This window comes from Zootoca vivipara, chromosome 8 (assembly GCF_965207765.1).
Source record: "Zootoca vivipara chromosome 8, rZooViv2.hap1.1, whole genome shotgun sequence".
In the NCBI taxonomy this organism is placed as follows: domain Eukaryota; kingdom Metazoa; phylum Chordata; class Lepidosauria; order Squamata; family Lacertidae; genus Zootoca; species Zootoca vivipara.
Genome location: NC_142591.1, coordinates 48,593,612 through 48,613,714, shown reverse-complemented (window position 1 = coordinate 48,613,714; position 20,103 = coordinate 48,593,612). Strand labels below are relative to the sequence as shown.

General features: G+C 41.9%; 1 protein-coding gene across 1 annotated transcript; it reads left to right on the top strand.

Moving 5' to 3' along the window:
- Window positions 1-1,677: 1,677 nt before the first annotated feature.
- Window positions 1,678-5,630, top strand: SNAI2 (snail family transcriptional repressor 2). The gene is made up of 3 exons (XM_035126172.3): window positions 1,678-1,900; window positions 2,433-2,978; window positions 4,554-5,630. The coding sequence occupies exons 1-3, from the start codon at window positions 1,822-1,824 to the stop codon at window positions 4,733-4,735; spliced, it is 807 nt and encodes a 268-aa protein (XP_034982063.1). The 5' UTR covers window positions 1,678-1,821; the 3' UTR covers window positions 4,736-5,630.
- The last annotated feature ends 14,473 nt before the right edge of the window (window positions 5,631-20,103 follow it).

The following is a 20,103-nucleotide window of genomic DNA, read 5'->3' as shown; positions in this document are numbered from 1 at the left end:
AGCTTGACAAAGCACTTTGCTCTTACAAGTCTTAACAGAACCACAGAGATTTTTTTTCCCATGTCTCCATTCCAACACCTGTTGCAGAGAAGGCTGGGGTGGTCTCAATGCAACTTCCCTACACACTTCCTTCATTCTATATATACACCCGTTTTATAGCCCTCAGTCTACTGGTACATTTTGTAGTACAGCTGGGTAGGAAAATATAGGTTTCAAGTGCACTTAGAAGTGAAAATACCCCCCCTCCCCGAATGAATTTTAAATGTTTAAACAGGATGAACCTGTGCTTGTGTTGCTCAAATCCTTTCCATGCCTATAGGTTTGTTGGTAGTTCACAGAATCATACGGTAGAGTTGGGAGGGACCCCGGAGGGTCATCTAGTCCAACACCCTGCAATAGTTGAAGCTGTTGGCCCAAAAAAGCAGCAACAAATGAGACTGGTACTGTGTATATCAAGCTACTCCAAACTCGAGCATGAACCTTTGAATATTCTGTGCTGGCTAAAATGACCTAGGAATGATATCTTTCAACTGAAGCTAAAGAAAGTGGCTGTCTTAGCCATTCCTTTAGGAAAGGGGAGCTTGAATGTTCTGGGATCATATTCTTGCCTATCCTTTGTGAATTCCTCAGTCACTGTCAGCTAATCAAAAATGAGCACAGAATTAAATAATTTTCATTTATAGGAATGGCTCAATTTCCTCTAGAAAGGAAATGTGCAACATTGCACTAAGAAATTGGGAAAAAAAATCCCATGCAGCTTCACCCATTGCATGTTTACTCAGAAGCATGTCCAACTGAGGTCAACACAACAGTAATCAGCATGCAAATGGTTGCAGCCCTTTTGTGAATTCTGCATATCTCAATTACTGTCTTCCCATTTTGCGTCTGAGCTGTGTATATGTTTTGTCTTGCAAAATGTCCCTGATCCAACTAAAAATTAGTGCACAATTACAGCAATGGGTCTTAAACAGAACTAACTTTAGTTGGATTGGGGCCATGGCGCCTCATTGCCAGTTCGTCAACAGCAAATACAAAATATTTCCTTAATCTATTAAACATCTCGGCTCAACTCCTCTTCACTTCCAAAAATAGCAACCCCCACGTGACAAGCCAAAGACTCTCTCGTTAGTGTCTTTAAAAACTGGACTGTTTATCTTGGAATAACTTCCCCTCTACCCTCTGCCCTTTGCCCCTAATAATGAACAGTTTGTCCTTAGCATTTTCATTATCCCACATCTGGGAAGCAGCCTTGTTTTTTGAAAGAATTAATTTTCACTTTGTTGGGATGCAACGTACTCCAGAGAGAGGTGAGGAAGTACAGTGAAATCTAAACTTATCCCTTACTGAACCTACTTAAATTAGCTCCACTAGTAGGCAGGAATTCTAAGACATTTTCTAGGCTCCCTCTGACAAGAGATTCTTCTTCCTCTGTTCTTCACAGCTATCCCAGTGGGAGGAGTTGAAACCTGACCCAAGTCCTCAGCTCCTAGAAGGGATTGGATCCTCCTTGCGAAGAGCAAGGAATAAGTCTCTTGGCCAAACAGGCAGAGTTTGTAAAAGAACTTCAGCAAATCAGGAGTGATTGGATGAAAAGGAAACCCCTGACCCTCCCCTCCTGCACCTGACGAGTGGGTATTTACAGCACTTTGCAAAGAGCCCTGCACTACACAATTTTACTGCATGGGGTGAGCAGAGAGGACAATGCTGTAGAGGACCAATGTGCAAGCAGTGATTTTGTCTGCTGCTGCTGCCCAAAAGCTGGGGACCGTTATTCTGAAGCTGAAAGGAGGTTTCAGGAAGGAAGCAGCCCTGCATTTCAAGATGCCACGATCCTTCTTGGTCAAGAAACATTTCAACTCTTCCAAAAAGCCGAACTATGGTGAACTGGATACTCACACAGGTAATCCAAGGCTGAAAGCTGTATTCTAACTGCAAGTGCTGCTCTGATTGTTGTTGCTGAAGTGGGACTTTTCATAGTCTGGTGCAAACTTTTAACAAACTTTTTTTACAGCGTTTCTCTCTCCCTCTCTCTCCCCCCCCCCGTCCCCTTAAAAAATGTCAGTGCCAACAGAATTAAAACTTCAACTTAGGAGTTTGCTTCATCGCTGATTTTTTTTTTGCTCTCTGTTGCAAAATGAGTGACTTTTGGAAATGTAAGAGAATGGTGTGGATTTTACTGCTGGATTTCCTCTGCCTGCAGCAGAGGCTTGGGGAGGAAAGCTGTGACTTTGAGCAGACCACCCAACTTATGTAAAGTTTTAACTAAAGTTACAGAATGTTACATTCATTCTGTATGTTTCATTGGAGCAGACTAATGTCAGTAGGATTTCATCACTTCCACTCCCCATGAGCATTGGATATATTGTACTGCTGTTATACAGAGAAAAATCTCTGTTGTCTTAAAACAATTCTCTTTTTTTCTTTTCTTCCAGTGATCATTTCCCCATACCTTTATGAGAGCTACCCCATGCCTATCATTCCACAGCCTGAGATCCTGAGCTCAGTTGCTTACAACCCCATCACAGTGTGGACTACAACTGGGCTGCTGCCTTCCCCTTTACCCAGTGACCTCTCACCTCTCTCCGGATACCCTTCATCTTTGGGAAGAGTCAGCCCACCTCCACATTCTGACACTTCATCTAAGGATCACAGTGGCTCGGAGAGTCCCATTAGTGATGAAGAAGAGAGGATCCAGTCCAAACTTTCCGACCCTCATGCAACTGAAGCAGAGAAATTTCAATGCAGCTTATGCAATAAGACCTATTCAACTTTCTCTGGACTGGCGAAGCATAAGCAGTTGCACTGTGATGCCCAGTCTAGGAAATCTTTCAGTTGTAAATACTGTGACAAGGAATATGTGAGCCTAGGGGCTCTTAAGATGCACATCAGGACCCACACACTACCTTGTGTCTGCAAGATCTGTGGAAAGGCTTTCTCTAGACCATGGTTACTTCAAGGACACATCAGAACACATACTGGTAAGAGGGGAAATGTGATTGTGCATAACATGTATTGCTGCAATAATTCCATTTTTAAAAATCCATAGGGCTTTATGGTCAATTTCATGTTTTCCAGTTATACTGCTTGCTCTGCTAAATGTTCACCAGACTTCTTTTCTTTTTAAATCATTTATGAGTGGGTCAGCTTATATACTGGTGTAACACTTTTTCACTTTAGCGAACTTTAAAGTTTGCTTCAGCAAGCTGTCACAAGACAGGGATCCATTTGACCCTAAGAATTCCATGCTTCAACAGGAGTGTTGGAACATGCTTTTGGAAGGAATGCAGGTGCAAGGTAGACAAATCAGACAGCAAACAAGAGAGAAGGAAGTAAGCAGAAATACCAGGTTCCCTATGCAATAATCTGCAGTCAAGCATTGTATCCAAGCAATGCACACCGTAAACCCCCTTAGTCAGCATATAGGCACAGAATTTTACACTCTGATCAAATGTGCAGTTCTTGGAAATGAGTTCCACAGAAAGCAATAGGTCTTACATGTAAGAAATATGTGTACTGTACAAAAGTCATTTAGAAGATCTGGCACCTCACTTTGCTAAACACAAAGGACCTGATCCCATGAAGTAAATCCCACAGAAAGAAATGAGAATTAAGGATTGTATTTTAAATAGAAGTTCCATTCCACTGACAGTGCAACAGACAGATTAATGGGTTTGAAGGCATACACAAATCTGCAAATTGCAATCCAAAGCTGGAATTTTATGTACAGTTACCTAGGAGTAAGTCCCACTGAACTTCATACAATCTGAATGTCACTGTGAGCAACAAAAGTTAACCTTAAGACAAAAAAACCTCTGATTCAAACACTTATCATGGAAAGAATTTCTGATTTTCTTCAATGGTACTAAACACCTTCAAGCTGCAGTCCTGTGCTTCATTCAGTAGGGGGAAGCTCCACAGCCAGCCTAATTTCCAAAGAGAATTTGGCTGCGTAGCCTTTAAGTCCCACTAAATTCGGCTGCACTTACTTCTGTGAACAATGCCTAGGGCCAGAGTGTAAGTCAAAAATGTTCACAGATTTGAGTAGCTTGTGCATTAATTGCAACCTTTTATTGATCATGTGCAAGTGAGTCCTCTTGCTACTCCTTGTCCTGCCTCTGTTCCAAGGAAGCAGAGTGCAATGCTGAAGCATTCAATCTGATGGGAATTCTGCCATTCACACCAATGGCATGTAAAATACAGCCTTAGGCAGCAGTAGGCGTTGCACAGGATACAGTAAACGAATGGAAGGAACATATGGAAATGCTGGGTGGAGCCCAGCCTGCAGGCACTGGCTGCACCTGCTGAAGCAGAAAGTGTCAGTGGCTTGTCATTTAATGCACCATGAATCCTGCAAACTCTGAAAAGTATGAAATAATGAATGGACAGCCTGCAGTGTAATGAATGGACCCTTTAATAATATATAGAACCCAAACACCATTTTCACCGGCATGATGCTTTTTTATTCCTCTGCAAAACGACTTGTCCCATTTATACAGAAAGGTCCTTACTTGAGCTTTAAAACGATTAAACCTCTTTTGTGTATTTCTTTCCAGGAGAGAAGCCTTTTTCGTGCCCTCATTGCAACAGAGCATTTGCAGACAGGTCAAATTTGAGGGCCCACTTGCAGACCCATTCGGATGTGAAGAAATACCAATGCAAAAACTGTTCAAAAACTTTCTCACGAATGTCTCTTCTGCACAAACATGAGGAATCTGGCTGCTGTGTAGCTCACTGAATTTGCCTGGGCTGTGAACATTTCTCTACTCCTTTTCAACAGAACAGGAGGAACCCTCAGCCCTGGAGGTGGTTTATATTTTACTTCCCAACTCAACAACTCCACTGGAAGATGCAAATAACATCAGATTGCTTTTTAGTTCAATTGTTAAGCTTGACAATTGTGTGATACAAAGGAAATCAAAACATCTTAAATACGGGAAGATGGAAAAGCCAAATGGACGACTTTAAAAAAAAACACACTAAAATTTACATTCCAAAACTAAGTTTTTCCAGATACCAAATATCACAGGTGCTTTTCAGTGTCTTCTATATCAAGTCATTATGTGGTGAATAGGACAGGTTGCTATTATTTCTTAGAATAGTGTGCTTCTTGATCAGCACCCTGAATTGTCTTCAGATTTCATCATTAGAAGAGAAGAAGAATGTATGTCCAGTTGTCTTAACAGTATGTGCCTTTGTAAAACTGTCACTGCAGACATTCCTAGGCGCATGCTTGATACACACTTCTTTTTTTAAAAAAAAACTATTGTGATTGTTAACTTGTGATGTTGTTGTTGTTTTTATATAAAAAAATGGGAATAAGTGCAAGCGTGAGGGTTAATGGGATTTTGACAATGGATTTCTTAAGAGCTTTTTTTTCCTAAATGCACAAAGGAAATGCAATAGCCTAAGCAATGCCCTCCAGTGCCTTTTTTAAAAAAAGAAAGAAAGAAAGAAAACGAATACCTTTGTTTATTGACATAATGTAAATAGTTTTATTTTTATATGGCTGAATGTGTTCTGAATCAAAATATTATCTATAGCCATGTCTATAGATATCTTGAAGAAAGTATGGATACAAATTGTATTGTTTTCTAGAAATAATTTTTGTATAAATAAACATTTTTAAGAAATACTTGTGTAGAGTCCCATCTGCACCACTTCTCCCCACCACACACACACCAACACACACATGGACCCTGGTGCTGATTGTCAGTAGGAAAGCGCGACAAGTGGGGGGGGGAGATCTCTGTGTACAGGCTGGAGTCAGTGTTAACTAGGTCTGTAGGTCTTAATCTCCATGGCTAAGGACTGATCAAAGAACAGTCCTCAAGACTCTGATAAAAACCCCATCTGTGAAGTTTAACAGAGTCATGCTAGTAACCAGTGAGGATACGATCTTAGAAACGAAATTTTGCACCTCTGGGTTTCCTGGAGAAAATGCAGTAAAATATGAAAATGCAGTAAACTATGTAAGTGTCAATCTTGAAATCCATTCCGCATAATTGTAGCAAACTGATATGAAGTCCTTTGTTAGAAGCAACTAACCATTTTATCTTGATTACAAACATATTGTTGCATAATTAAGGATAAATAAAAGTATGCCATCTGGCTGTACACTGGTCTCAGTACACACCAAGCAGTCAAAGGACATATCAAGCCAATCTGATGGCTCCAAATGAACTGTGGATATAAATGCACATCCAGAAGCACAATTGCATTGACTGGTGTGCGTCTGCTTTCTATACTTGGGTTTCCATTGCTATATCAAAGCTCACTGGCCCTGAAACTAATTTCTTGCTGTGAATACTTGATTTCACATTAATCAGCAATACCCCCAACCCTTTTAAAAAGTTTATTTCCAAATTTTTAAGTGTTCTTTCCAAGCAATAAATGTGACAATTTGAATCAAAATGTGGTCATTGTGAACATCACTCTGTTAGGCACCTTCATGAAAGGGACAGTATTTTTGTAGCCCAATGTGTCTGAAATACGGCAAATAAGCCATTTAAGTGGGATTGCAATGGATGCCCAGTAAGATGGAACTCTCAGTTTCCCCATCAAATAATGCTGTTGTAGCAATGCTGTAATCTCATCTTTAGAGGTGATGACATCCCTCACATCTGCAGATATCTATAGGATCAGGGAGCATGATACTTTGAATGCCGGTTCAGACTGAAGATGATTGAAAGCACCCTCCTGTAACCTGTACCTTTTATGCTTGAGACACTCCATGGCCATCAAAAGCATTCTGATTGTGACATGAACAAAAATAACAACAATAATTCTCATTGTAGTGGCTGGCCTTCCGGATTAAATCATTAGAAAAAATGTAGTGTGGTTCAACGAAAATCATTAAGTTTTGTTGATTTCAAGCCAAGAAATTTAAACATGTGTTTAATTTTCCCATTTTAACCATTAGGACTTAAACCTTAGACACTATATTTCATTCCCTAGTTGCAAATACATGCATGTTTTCGGCGACCCTTGATCCATATAACAACCCTGCATATCCCCATATTACATACAGAGAGCTGAGCCTGAAAGGTAACCACCTTGCTTGAGACCATGTAGATCTCAAAGTTGAACTGGGGGCCATCTATCTCATACCTCATGCGCTTAGCAACTCTGCTGTACTTCTGGTACAGCTGCAATCATTTCCAGTCATTCCCCCCCTGGCCACAAGTTCCAGAAGGCACACAATACTAGCAGTGGCTCCTGCTGCTGCAGCACAAGGAAGTGGCTGGTGGAACTTGCTCAAAGGTCCAAGGGGTTCCCAGGCTCAGTCTATGAGCTAGCATTTCATCAGAGAACTAGCCAGAGACACTAAACCACAAAGCAGTTATAAACACAGGATTTTTTTAAAAAAAAATTAGTGACTTGACTTATGTTTTCCAGGATTTGACTCTGTCATTGTGGCACGGTGAATGACACAAGCAAACCCTGTATCAGAAGTGTGAATGACGCTTTTACGTGCCCTGGATCAAATGACATAGGCATGAGTCAGGGCCGCAGCATCTGCTCTGCAGCGCTAAGAAGAGTTAAAAAGTAGGTCAGTAAAGAAAGCAGATGAGACTGAACACAAAGCATCTGGTTTCTTCCATGAGATGTCATTTCATTACCATTGCGTTTCAGATCGCATGGTCTCTGTAAGAGGACTCTGCAGCAGGCGGTTGCAACATCCCCATCTGTTACTATGTACATTAGCAGGTAAGGACGGAAGCAGGATTTTAGTTTTGATCCACAACAAATAAGAACGCAGTACTTGCCATTCCAACAATGCATCTTAGCTCCGAGAAATAGTGGTTGAAACCCACAAGCCATTTGCACGGGCGTGTGAACCAATCTCATCCCACTGCTGTCAGTGAATCCATGACAGTTCAATATGGCTTCACGTCTCACATAACAATGTTTGTTTTCATAAAAATTAATTTAAATATACAGCTAATATCCCACCAGCAGGAAAGTTGCAACTAGGGTATGGTCTGAGAGCACATGAATCCGTTGCCTTGCTGAAGCTAAGCTGGTTTGGGCTGGTTAGTTACCTGGATGACAGACCACCTCTGAACCACATGTAAGTTGCCTTGGGTTTGATTATGGAAGAAAGGTAGGATATAAATGTAAGAAAATAAATAAAATCAATTAAATACTGTTTGGTATTTCTTGGAGAGCTTCTTCATACGATTTAATCCCACCCCAGTACAAGAAGTAGTGTCCATGAGTGTAGAATGTCTATTTTCCAGAATTATTTTTAATATCATCTAAGTTTGCCTGGCACTTCGCAGCCAATCAATCATCCACATTAGTCAAGTTTGATGTCTTCCAATATTTAACATTGTTAAGTGTGAAGTGCAGTTAATGAATTGCAAACTAAACAAACACTGATGTTCTAGTTTTATAGTTTGTTAAGTAAAATCCACTCACTGGATTTTGGACATTCATTCAGCCCAGCAAGGGTGGAATGAGACAGCAGAATATTAAAACGGCAAATACCCAAGAGCAATATGAATTTAGAAAAGTGTTGCTAGCATTTGATCCCAAAGGTGAAGAACAGGGAATGCCTTTTATCAGGCCAACTTCTGTTCTGAACTCTTCATTCATCAAGAAGAACGGAAAGCAATTGATTCTGAGCCGTAAAGTGAATAAGTCTGCCTACAATTACCATTCTGTTAGGATTCTAATCAAAAATACTGTTACCTCAAATGCACATAATATACATTGTTGGTTATTATTAAAATAAAAATCAGTGTGAAGCTACCCAAATTGTTTTAGAAATGTTAGATACTTTGTTGAGCTGCTCTACATGTTGGAGCTAATCACTTTGAAGTTCTAAGGTTTCCAATCATTTTCTGTTTGCATCAGCTTTTCCTTTCCATGGCAGTTTCTAAATGATAAACCTGTGTAAAAGTTACAACATCGACAGATGCTCAATGTAGCATTGTTTCCTATCTGCTTTGGAGACATTTTGGTTTGCTTCAGTTCACCTGACTCTGCAAAGGCAATTTCCTGCTGTAGTTTGCGTAGTTTACTTCCAATAAGTTTTTTCTGCCACAGAAAACAGGGGGGAAATGAATGGGTGTGAGGGGTGGCAGAGAGGATGGTTCGCTGTTCTAGCGACATTTCAGCTGTGGCAATAGAACCACATCCATTTAAAATCAGCCACTAACCTAAAATAGTCAAAGTACTTTAAAAAGTATGCCTACCAATTCCCATGTCGCCATTAGTTTCCTGTATTTTCAAAGGTGGGGTACATACGGTAACATTTTGAAAGAATTTGTATGAATATAGCAGGTGTAGGGCAGAGACATCACCTTGCCGACAAAGGTCCGTATAGTTGAAGCTATGGTTTTCCCAGTAGTGATGTATGGAAGTGAGAGCTGGACCATAAAGAAGGCTGATCGCTGAAGAATTGATGCTTTTGAATTATGGTGCTGGAGGAGACTCTTGAGACTCCTATGACCTGCAAGAAGCTCAAACCTATCCATTCTGAAGGAAATCAGCCCTGAGTGCTCACTGGAAGGACAGATCCTGAAGCTGAGGCTCCAATACTTTGGCCACCTCATGAGAAAAGAAGACTCCCTGGAAAAGACCAGGGCCGGCTCTAGGTAAGGTCCCTGTGGCGTGGCGTGCCAGGGCGCCGGGCCGTGAGATGGGGCGCTGCGCGGCAAAGCCAGGCAAAAGCCGGGCGGGACGCTGCGAGGACAGAGGCGCCGGAGCAATCTCCGCACCTCAGCGCCAGGGCACCCAACCTGCTCCAGACTGCCCTGGAAAAGACCCTGATGCTGGGAAAGATTGAGGGCACAAGGAGAAGGGGACGACAGAGGACGAGATGGTTGGACAGTGTTCTCGAAGCTACCAACATGAGTCTGACCAAACTGCGGGAGGCAGTGGAAGACAGGACTGCCTGGTGTGCTCTGGTCCATGGGGTCATGAAGAGTCGGACGTGACTAAACGACAACGGGACTCCCCATGTCACACCCCATCTCTATAGGCCACATTTATCCAGTCTGGCTTTCCACCCTCCTGAAGTACTTTTGCATCCAGCTGGTGCACTCACAGAACAGAGCCAAACTTGCTGCCACTTTGTCCCTCCCCACTTATCTCATGGTAAACAACAGCAGTGCAACTGACTAGGGGGCAGGTGAGTGGCTGTGCCCCACCATGCCACCCGCTGCTGTGGTATGTTTCAAAATTGCCAGTACCAATCAGATGGAGTGTTATAGCAGGACAAGGTATGCAAGTGGTAGGCAGCTGTCTTTCTGCTCCTTGAAGCCCATGACCAAACTGAGAAATTGTTTGAATTGATCTGCAAGCCCCTTGAAAAAGCTTTCAGGAAAAAGATGACATAAAGTTAATACAATGGCAATGTTCTGTACACTTTGAAGAAGATATTTCCCTGAACATCACTCAACTGGAGACCTTGTAAACCGAGTTCTGAGGCAAGAATCCTGGAAGATCAGCTCTGGCACAGAAGTTTCAGCAACCTGTTTAAAGTACTCACGACTTGAGGGATGCCAGGTCACCTATATTCCTAAAAGCTGCAGTGCATGACAAGCTTTGCAGTACTAAAATACTATGATGGTGTCTGGATGCTTCCATAAAGTTGTGGCAAAAGAGGTCAGCAAGGTAGTTGCAGAAAGAGGCAGGAGCTGTTGGAACAAAAGCTTCCTTCCTTCACTACAAGAACAATTACAGGGTCTTTCTGCTTAAGTTAGTCCCAAATAACAGAGATCAGCTGGAGCACAGGCTCCCTGTTAGTTCATGTGTACATGGGCTGGCCAGGACTGCTCTGGCTAATTCCTCTCAGACAGGGCTGGAGACATCAACATCTGAGACACTGCTTGGAATGAAGATCTAGTTTGGGCATGCTGAAAGTAAGACTTTGTGAGTCATGCAGGCAAAAAATATTGAAGAGGCAGGTGGAAGCATGGATGTGGGTGAAAGGGGAAAGGTCATGAGGAAAAGAGATGAAGCTGTGTGTCACCGCCAATGAACAGGTGGCGGTGAAGCAAGCATGCATGCAGCACGGGTCAATGTTGCAAATAAATCTGTGAGCAAATTGAACCATGCCTGTGAAGTTTGCAGGGAAAGAAGCATGCTTAAGTGGAAGTGAGCTCTGGTGAAGAAAAAGACAAATGGCCAAAACGCCAATGTTACCACCAACCGAACTTTATACGAAATGTTCATTTCATTGGTCAGAGTTTGAAAGAAGAAACCGTCTTCAAGAGAATTTATCCCCTCTGCCACAATTACATCCCACCAATTTTTTTTTAAATTTCCATTTGTAGCTGCCCTGAATACACTCCCCTCAACTCCCCGCAACAGACCTGGAGGGTGAAAGATGCTGTGTTATTATACTAGTAACCATCTTCACTTTTCTCCATCTCATGCAAAATATGAGAGAGATTCTGGCCATGAAACGTTGTGCTTGCATTATTCTAGGACAGGCATCCCCAAACTTCGGCCCTCCAGATGTTTTGGACTACAATTCCCATCTTCCCAAACCACTAGTCCTGTTAGCTAGGGATCATGGGAGTTGTAGGCCAAAACATCTGGAGGGCCACAGTTTGGGGATGCCTGTTCTAGGAGTTCAGCAGGGAAACTGCTGTTGGATTACCCTATGTCAGTACTAGGCCTTAAAACAGGGGTAGGCAACCTGAGGCCCAGGGGCCAGATGCGGCCCAATCGCTTTCTTAATCCGGCCCACAAATGGTCCGGGAATCAGCATGTTTTTACATGAGTAAAATGTGTCCTTTTATTTAAAATGCATATCTGGGTTATTTGTGGGGCATAGGAATTCATTCCCCCCCCCCAAAAAAACAGTCGGCCCACCACATGGTCTGAGGGACAGTGGACCGGCCCACAGCTGAAAAAGGTTGCTGACCCCCTGCCTTAAACTATAAGTCAGTTCCTCCCCCAACCTCCACACCTTAAAAAACAACAACTCTTTTTTGCACTGTAACAATTGCTCACAAATAGGAATGTGACATGATGGACGACAGCAGAGGAAGACAAATTTGTGGTGGAAAACTAATGCACAAAATGACGAAAGAATAAAATGTCTGTTTATCTGTCTGCAATTTTGTTTTCTTCATGACTGCTTTTAGTGAAGAGACCGACTATAGGCTATGGCGTAACACCTCTGCAATAACTCATCATGACTGCTGTGACCTTTGCTGCTTCAGCCAGGCTGATTAGCTGCAGATTTCTCTTTCCTAACATCAGCTGACAAGTCAGCCTCTATGATTCTGCTTTGTTATTTTTTTTTTTTTTTTTGGTATATATATCTGAATCATACAAGGATCTTTTGTTTTCCCCGTCCCCCTTTCGTGGGGAAAAGAGTAAGACGGGAATGGAAAATTAAAATAAAATATCTTTCACAATTAACCTTTCACATATTTCTTTCTTTCTTTAAGCAAGAGATCTGTTGCAGCAGATCCTATTTCCTAGCTGTGATTTGTTTTTCTAAAAAAAAAAAATCTAATTTCTCAATAGTACTCTCTTTTTTGAAACTATACAAATACTTCTCTTGTAGGCTCTTTCACAGTATAAAGAGCAAGCTATTCCTAAATACCAAGTTGTCAATAGGGCCACATTATCTGCCAGACAGTAAATAAAAAGTGGGGCCTTGGGGGGGAAAGTTGCATTATGGCAGAGGCACCAACATGGTGCCCGTGGGCACAGTGGTGCACCTATGGTCTTTCCCTGGCACCTGTGAAGTCTCTGAGCCCCTCTCACTACCCTATTTTTCATGTGTGGTAGAGCTGCCTACCTTTTTCTCCGTTGAAATGTACATAGAGCTGAAGGAGGAAGTTGAAGCAGTAGCACTCTTCCCCATTTCCTCTTTCAACTATACAGTGGTACTTCAGTTTATGAACATAATCCGTTCCAGAAGTCCATTCTTAAACCAAAACCATTCTTAAACTGAGGCCCGCTTTCCCTAATGAGGCCTCCCGCCGCCAGTGCCCTTCCACCATTTGGCTTCCGTTCGTAGACCAAGGTAAAATTCTCAAACCAAGACACCAAATCCAGCTTTTACCCAGGTCACTTGGAAAAGTGAAGCGTGTGTGTGCACTTTCTCTTTCTGTGTCCTAAGGGACAAAGGGTTGCTCCAGGCGAAAGGAGGGGAAATGGTGAGAGGGGGTGGAATATACAGTACCACTGTATATACAAGTAGGGACCCACAACAAAATGTTGCAGGATATCCCTGTGTGATACCTAAGCCTGTGGCTAAGGGAGTTGAAAAATCAAGTTAGTATCAAAGACCAGAAAGTAAGAGGATTAGATTGTGTGTGTGATACTACACGTAGTGGAGGATCGTCTACACATAGGTGCCACAGATGCAGGACACCAATGGGCAGTTTTAACCCCAAAGCAAATACAAATTTTAGAAAATGAATTTTCCTCAGGACCACAGCAAGGGAAACAGGATTTGTCTTACCCCTTCATGCTACCAGTGGCGGAGCTTCATGATCCGGCACCAGGGACGGAGAACAGGTGGGGGCGTGGCTGGCGCGCATCCTGGGGGCATGGCACGCTGCATGAGGGGGTGTGGCGCCCAGCGCAGATGGAGTGACAGCCATGATGACACCCACCGGGATCACGCTGTTGGGGGCGGTGCGCTCCCCCTGCACTCCTCTTCCTCAGCCAGTGCATGCGACTCTGTTCTGTATTTGAATCATTAGTTGGATCCACCATCTGGCTCATGATGACTAGGCTGTGCTTCCATGGGTGAAGGCAGCAGTGCTTCTGAATACCAGCTGCTGGAAATCACAGAAGGGAAATGCACTCTTGTGCTTTAAAGCTGCTTGTAGGTTTCCCACAGTCACCTGGTTGGCCACTGGGAGATCAGGATGCTGGACTCGATGGGCTAGTAGCCTATTCCAGCAGGCTCTTCTTACTCTCCAACATTTATCCAATGAAAATAGGGACATCCCATTTCTTAATTATAATTTTACTATTTATACCCCTGCAGATGGTGACAGCAGTCACGAAATTAAAAGACGCCTGCTTCTTGGGAGAAAAGCAATGACAAACCTAGACAGCATCTTAAAAAGCAGACATCACCTTGCCTACAAAGGTCCGTACAGTAATACCTCGGGTTACGAACGCGATCCGTTCCGGAACGCAGTTCGTAACCCGAATAGTTCGTAAACCGAACGCAATGGGCGCCGCCATTTTGTGCATGCGCAAAGCGCAATTTTCGCAATTTTCGCGCTTTGCGCATGCGCAGATTGCGCGATCGCGCGCGCGCCGCTTCTGCGCACACGCGCGGCGAAAACACTTCCGGGTTTGCGCAGTTCGTAACCCGAACTGTTCGCAAACCGAGGTGGTCGTAACCCGAGGTACGACTGTATAGTTAAAGCTATGGTTTTCCCAGTAGTGATGTATGGAAGTGAGAGCTGATCGCCGAAGAATTGATGCTTTTGCATTGGGGTGCTGGAGGAGACTCTTGAGAGTCCCATGGACTGCAAGAAGATCAAACCTATCCATTCTGAAGGAAATCAGCCCTGAGTGCTCACTGGAAGGACAGAGCCTGAAGCTGAGGCTCCAATACTTTGGCCACCTCATGAGAACAGAAGACTCCCTGAAAAAGACCCTGATGTTGGGAAAGACTGAGGGCATTAGGAGAAGGGGACAACAGAGGACGAGATGGTTGGACAGTGTTCTCGAAGCTACGAATATGAGTTTGACCAAACTGCGGGAGGCAGTGGAAGACAGGAGTGCCTGGCGTGCTCTGGTCCATGGGGTCATGAAGAGTCGGACAAGACTAAATGACTAAACAACAACAACAACAATTTATACCCCACACATCTTACTGGGTTGCCCCAGCACTCTGGGCAGCTTCCAACATATATAAAAACATAATAAAATATTAAACTTTTTTTAAAAAAAACTTCCTTATACAGGATTGCCTTCAGACAGCTTGGGGGTTGGATAACTGCATACCCTCCAACATTTATCCAATGAAAATAGGGACATCCTAAGAAAAAGTGGGACATTCCAGGATCAAATCAGCAACTGGAACGGCTTCTCTAAATCAGAGAAGTCCCTGGAAAATAGGGACACTTGGAGGGTCGGTGATTATTAAGTCCCACTCAATATGCAATTTGGATTTTTATCACATACACAGCCCAATAAGACAATGACAAAAATCTACCAACAGCGTACAAATCAATATGGCTAACTTGATCCAAAACACCCACCCACCCCACTCACACATGAAACAAAAACCACCACAGCCAACCACAAATGCATAATCATACCCTAGGCCAACCCCATCTCTCACCACCAAAGGAACACAAGCGAACAACAGAAAACCTGCACAAGTGACGGTGACAACTCCCCCTCACACACATATGTTCAGTAAAATAGAAACACCGTCACCCGAACCCACCCCCACCCACCTTTCCCCCATCTACCTCTTTTCCCCCTTTCCTTCCCAATGTCTCAACAAATGAAACTGATATGGAAAAATGTTTCGAGAGACATTGCACATATTTCTGTAAACCAAGAAAATCCTTAATAATTTTTAAAAAGATGCAAGTTGGATTTAAAATAAAAATAAAAATCTACCCATTAGATGCAAAGAGACATTTGACATCACATGCAGTTTCACATTAGTGCACCATTGAACTTACTCTTTAGGCATAAAATCCACCACGAAGGCCTTGTGCATAAGACCAAATGAACTGAATGGAAGCTGTGCAACAGCTGCTTCTTGCTCTTTGCAGCTCCCACTTGTTGCAATGACTGGTTGTTTGTTTGTTTGTTTGTTCGTTCATCATGCCTGTTTTTGTTTTTGTTTAGGTTGTAAGCTGGTATGGGACCCAGAGGGTGAAAAGAAAAATTTATCCCAGGTAGGTTCTATACAACTCAATACCATTACACCATGTAATATATGCAAATTAAAGTTTCCTTCAGCACACCAATACAGATCCTCATTATCTGGGATAATCCTGCAATGGCCTAACACAAATTAGTATTCTAACATTCATCATCTTGTAAGCATCCCCACTAGGTTCTTGCGGGACCTGGCTTTGAAATGTTTCCATCTTGCTTATCATTTCTTTGTTCCCAAGATTCTCTCTGGACTTAATGGCAGTGCTATTCATCTTCATAATCTATATCCTGTTCCTAAAACTCTGTGAACATTATCCAGGAACCACAAACAGGCATAATATTGGTTAGAAACTTTATAACTCAGGCCTTGGCCTTCCTTCTCCTTTGCATATTCCAGATAATGAAACACTCTCACATTGCAGCTTTTGACAGGAAGTATGCGCTGTACATGCATTAGGGTTGGAATGTCACACACACAGTGAATTTTAAAAGATAGGCTGAGAACAACTTCCTCTGTTTCCAAAATTACAACAGCAAGTAATTAAAACATCCCATTTCCTTTCCTGCCTGTGCCCTTTCCCAAGTCTGTATATGAATTTCATCAGTGGGGAAACACAAAGGAATAGTTTCAGCTATTTCCACACTACTTCTCAAAGTCTCTGGATGTTTGGATTTTGTATCTCCTCCTCTGCACAGTTGTCTCATGGGTAAGCCTGGAGCTAATGAAAATACACGTGTGTGTGTCCATTCCTCTATCTTTCTACATAGATATAGCTAGAAACAGACTTTATTTCAAGTTTTTTTTGGTTTGTTTTTTGTTTTTGCAATTACAAAAGAGCAATACATTTCATTCACCAACATTACATTATGGACCTGTTTCAAACTTAACCACCAATTTTCACTTACATATTCTCTTTTCAGAGATGCCAGAGATCAAACCTATAGTTGTTTACCTGTGTTTGTGTGAGTTTATCTCAACATTTACCCAAAAAATGAAAATCATTTCCCCAAGAAGTCATCCTTGCAATTAGGGTGCAAAGCAAACCACACCTTAATAGGAGATAGCTGGGAACATTTTCATAGACAGCTGAAATTCAGCTGCCGTTAATAAAAGGCCTCTTAAGTCACACTGTGTACTTGGAAAATTCACTTTCTCTAAGTATATCAACAGAATGGTAAGTGGTTTCAACGGATTGTGGAACCTGTAATGGACCATATAAAGCCCATTCATATAGCTGAGGATATGTAAACATGTCCCTCTGTTACCACACCTTTCCTGATGTTTATTAGGATATTTACTAGAGTGTGGTACTATCTTATTACTTCAACAGTGCATTCCTGTTCATTTCTACTCAGAAGTACATCCTAATGAGTTCATTGGGGTTTTCTCCTAGTTAAGTGGGTATAGGATTGCGGTCTAAAAGTGATTTCATTGATATTGATTGATGGTGGAAGAAAGGAGGTATGAAAATTCCACATTATCCTTATCCTTTGTATATAATTTTCTGCCCCTCAGAGACATTAACGAAGAAGTAGCTATAGAATGCTTGCCCTTGTTTTAAAAAAAAAATCAGAATATTGCAAACGTTCCAGCCACTTTCAAACCTCAGCATGTGCTTGGAATGATCCGAGTTTTCAATTAAACAAAACCAAGAGTTTACAAGATTTAATTTTCTCCGGGTGTCACTGTCTACCTCCTTCATTAACACTTTTGTCTTTATTTGCTGGTGGCGTTTCAACATTTGCCACACTTAAGCTGTCTGCATGCAAGAGATGTCCCTATTGTATCTCATGTATGTCTTGGCTGCAGAGAGCGCAGGAAGCCTCCAAGGGAGAAGATGCCTGGTGTCTCCTAGCTTGAACATTTTTCATTCTGGCCTAGCTACTTTGCCTGCAGTGTTGCAATCCACAGGGAGGCCTTAACCTCTGAAACCTGCTGACTTAAGAATAATTGGCCAGCATGATTCCACTGTGACCAACAAGTGGAACAAATAAAATTACCCACTATTTCAGTACTGTGATTGTTCTGTCTCACTGCATGACTCCATGAGTCTCTTAGAGGAATTGACCTGCTTATAATAAACAAATTGTTTTCTGGGCTCCATTTCCAGTGCCTGTAGGGTAACTACCAAAAGACAGTACCAGTCTGTGTTGACTATATTTGTGTTTCTAGTGGTAGGCCAAATCTTAAGATGAAGCATAAAGTTGTTCAGTCTTCGGAGCTCAGATTTGCAACATCTTATGAAAAACTGTAAGCAAAACCTTTACTAAACCACGGCTTCAATTATAGAAATTTGAACTAGCTAGTGAATAGTTACAGGTAGGTAGCCGTGTTGGTCTGAGTTGAAGCAAAATAAAAAAAATTCCTTCATTAGCACCTTAAAGACCAACTAAGTTTTTATTTTGGTATGAACTTTTGTGTGCATGCACACTTCGTCAGATACACTGATGTATCTGAAGAAGTGTGCGTGCACACGAAAGCTCATACCAAAATAAAAACTTAGTTGGTCTTTAAGGTGCTAATGAAGGAATTTTTTTATTTAGCTAGTGAATAGTTGTTAAAAAACCACTGGGACTTGAACCAGATGCCTTTGGATCTGCAATCAGCTGGCCATGCAGTGGGCTAGAGGTTCATGAGCAGAAGCTTCCCTGGTTACTGATACATAGTTATAGCTATCCGCTGCTTATACCAGGAATGGGAAACATTTGGCCTACCAGATGTTGCTGAACTACAACTCCCACCAGCCCCAGAAAGCAAAGGCAATGACCAGCGATTATGGTAGTTGTAGCTCACCTGGAGGACCAAAGGTTTCTCACACCTGGCTTATACCTACTTAACAAGCACAGTATTCTTTTCCCCCCTCACTGTGCACAGGTTTCTAGTGTCTACCCAATTTGTTCCTAATATTGTAGTTCTCTTGCCATCCAAAACTATTGGACTGGCTTCATGTTGTCCATCTTAACAATTAACATTATATTGTGTACTACTTTTGAAATGGTCGCTCATTAACAATGCCAAAAAAATTAAAACTTATGACTATTAAAATCACAAATTGATGGCCTCTAAATACAAACACGTGCTTTCTGGATTGTAGATCAATGTATATTTTGAACTTTTCAAAATGTCTTTGGTGGCAGCATCTCAACAAAGATCCAAGGAAGCAGAACATTCATGTGAGTTGCTCACTGTCAGATTGTGAACTCTCTGTCCATTTAGCATAAACATGTGTACCTGTTTTCCTCTGCCCAATGTTGGAGGGCGTGATAAATTCAGGGTAACTTCAGTAGACCTGGTTTAAATACACATTAGGGAAACTCAAAGCAAAACATAAGAGTGCAGGCCAAGTATTCATTTATTGGGAGGGGACAGATACTTTCCATGTTTCACACAACTTTTGACACACTGTGTTACTAGGCAATAAATTAGGTGCTCCCCTAATGAATGCATTGCTTGTTGCAAAGCTCCATTAATTGAAACGTGATTCAGCAAGGCATTTAATTGGGTGCTCTTTCTGAACACCAACACGTGGGTGACTACAAGCTTCTCACACAGTGAAGTCTTAGAGAAAGTATGTATATAAGAAAATATGATGATATGGGGAAACGTATTCAGGTTTTACATGTGTCTGCAAGCTGCAGATATGAGACCAACAATTCCTTTTCTGTGACTTTATTTAATTATTATGTGACAAAGCAGTGCACAACTTGTGCACATTTATCTTGAGTTTCAAACTGTTTTGCTGTTCAGCTGAGACAAATAATGATTGCATTCGTTCCTTAATCGTAGGAAAAGAGGATGATTTTTCAAGAAGTAGGCAGAAGTACAGCATTGGCAGAGGTGCCTTTACATTGAAAGAGAAAATAAATAGCTACTTTTAAACAGTTTAATTAGGGTTATTCCAGAGGTGCAACCACATGGCAACTCCCATGAAGGATTCTGGTTTCAGAATATTTATGCACAAATATTTCTTGCGTGTCATAAAAAGAAATGGTGGGTGTTTCATTATGGCAAAGTCTCCCTACTGTATCTCATCTCTTCACTTCCTGTGCAAACGGCGTGGAACACACTTTGTGGTTGACACAAAGATGTATACATCAGATGTCTGTGTAAACATTGAAAAGCAACATAAGCACATTTTGAAGAGGTAAACAAACAAGTTCTGTTTCTAAAATTCCAAATGTTGGCTGTTTACTCAAGTCAGTCAATGCTGCATAACAACCAATGAAATTTTGAAAGAATCAGCAATACTAAATAGCATAATT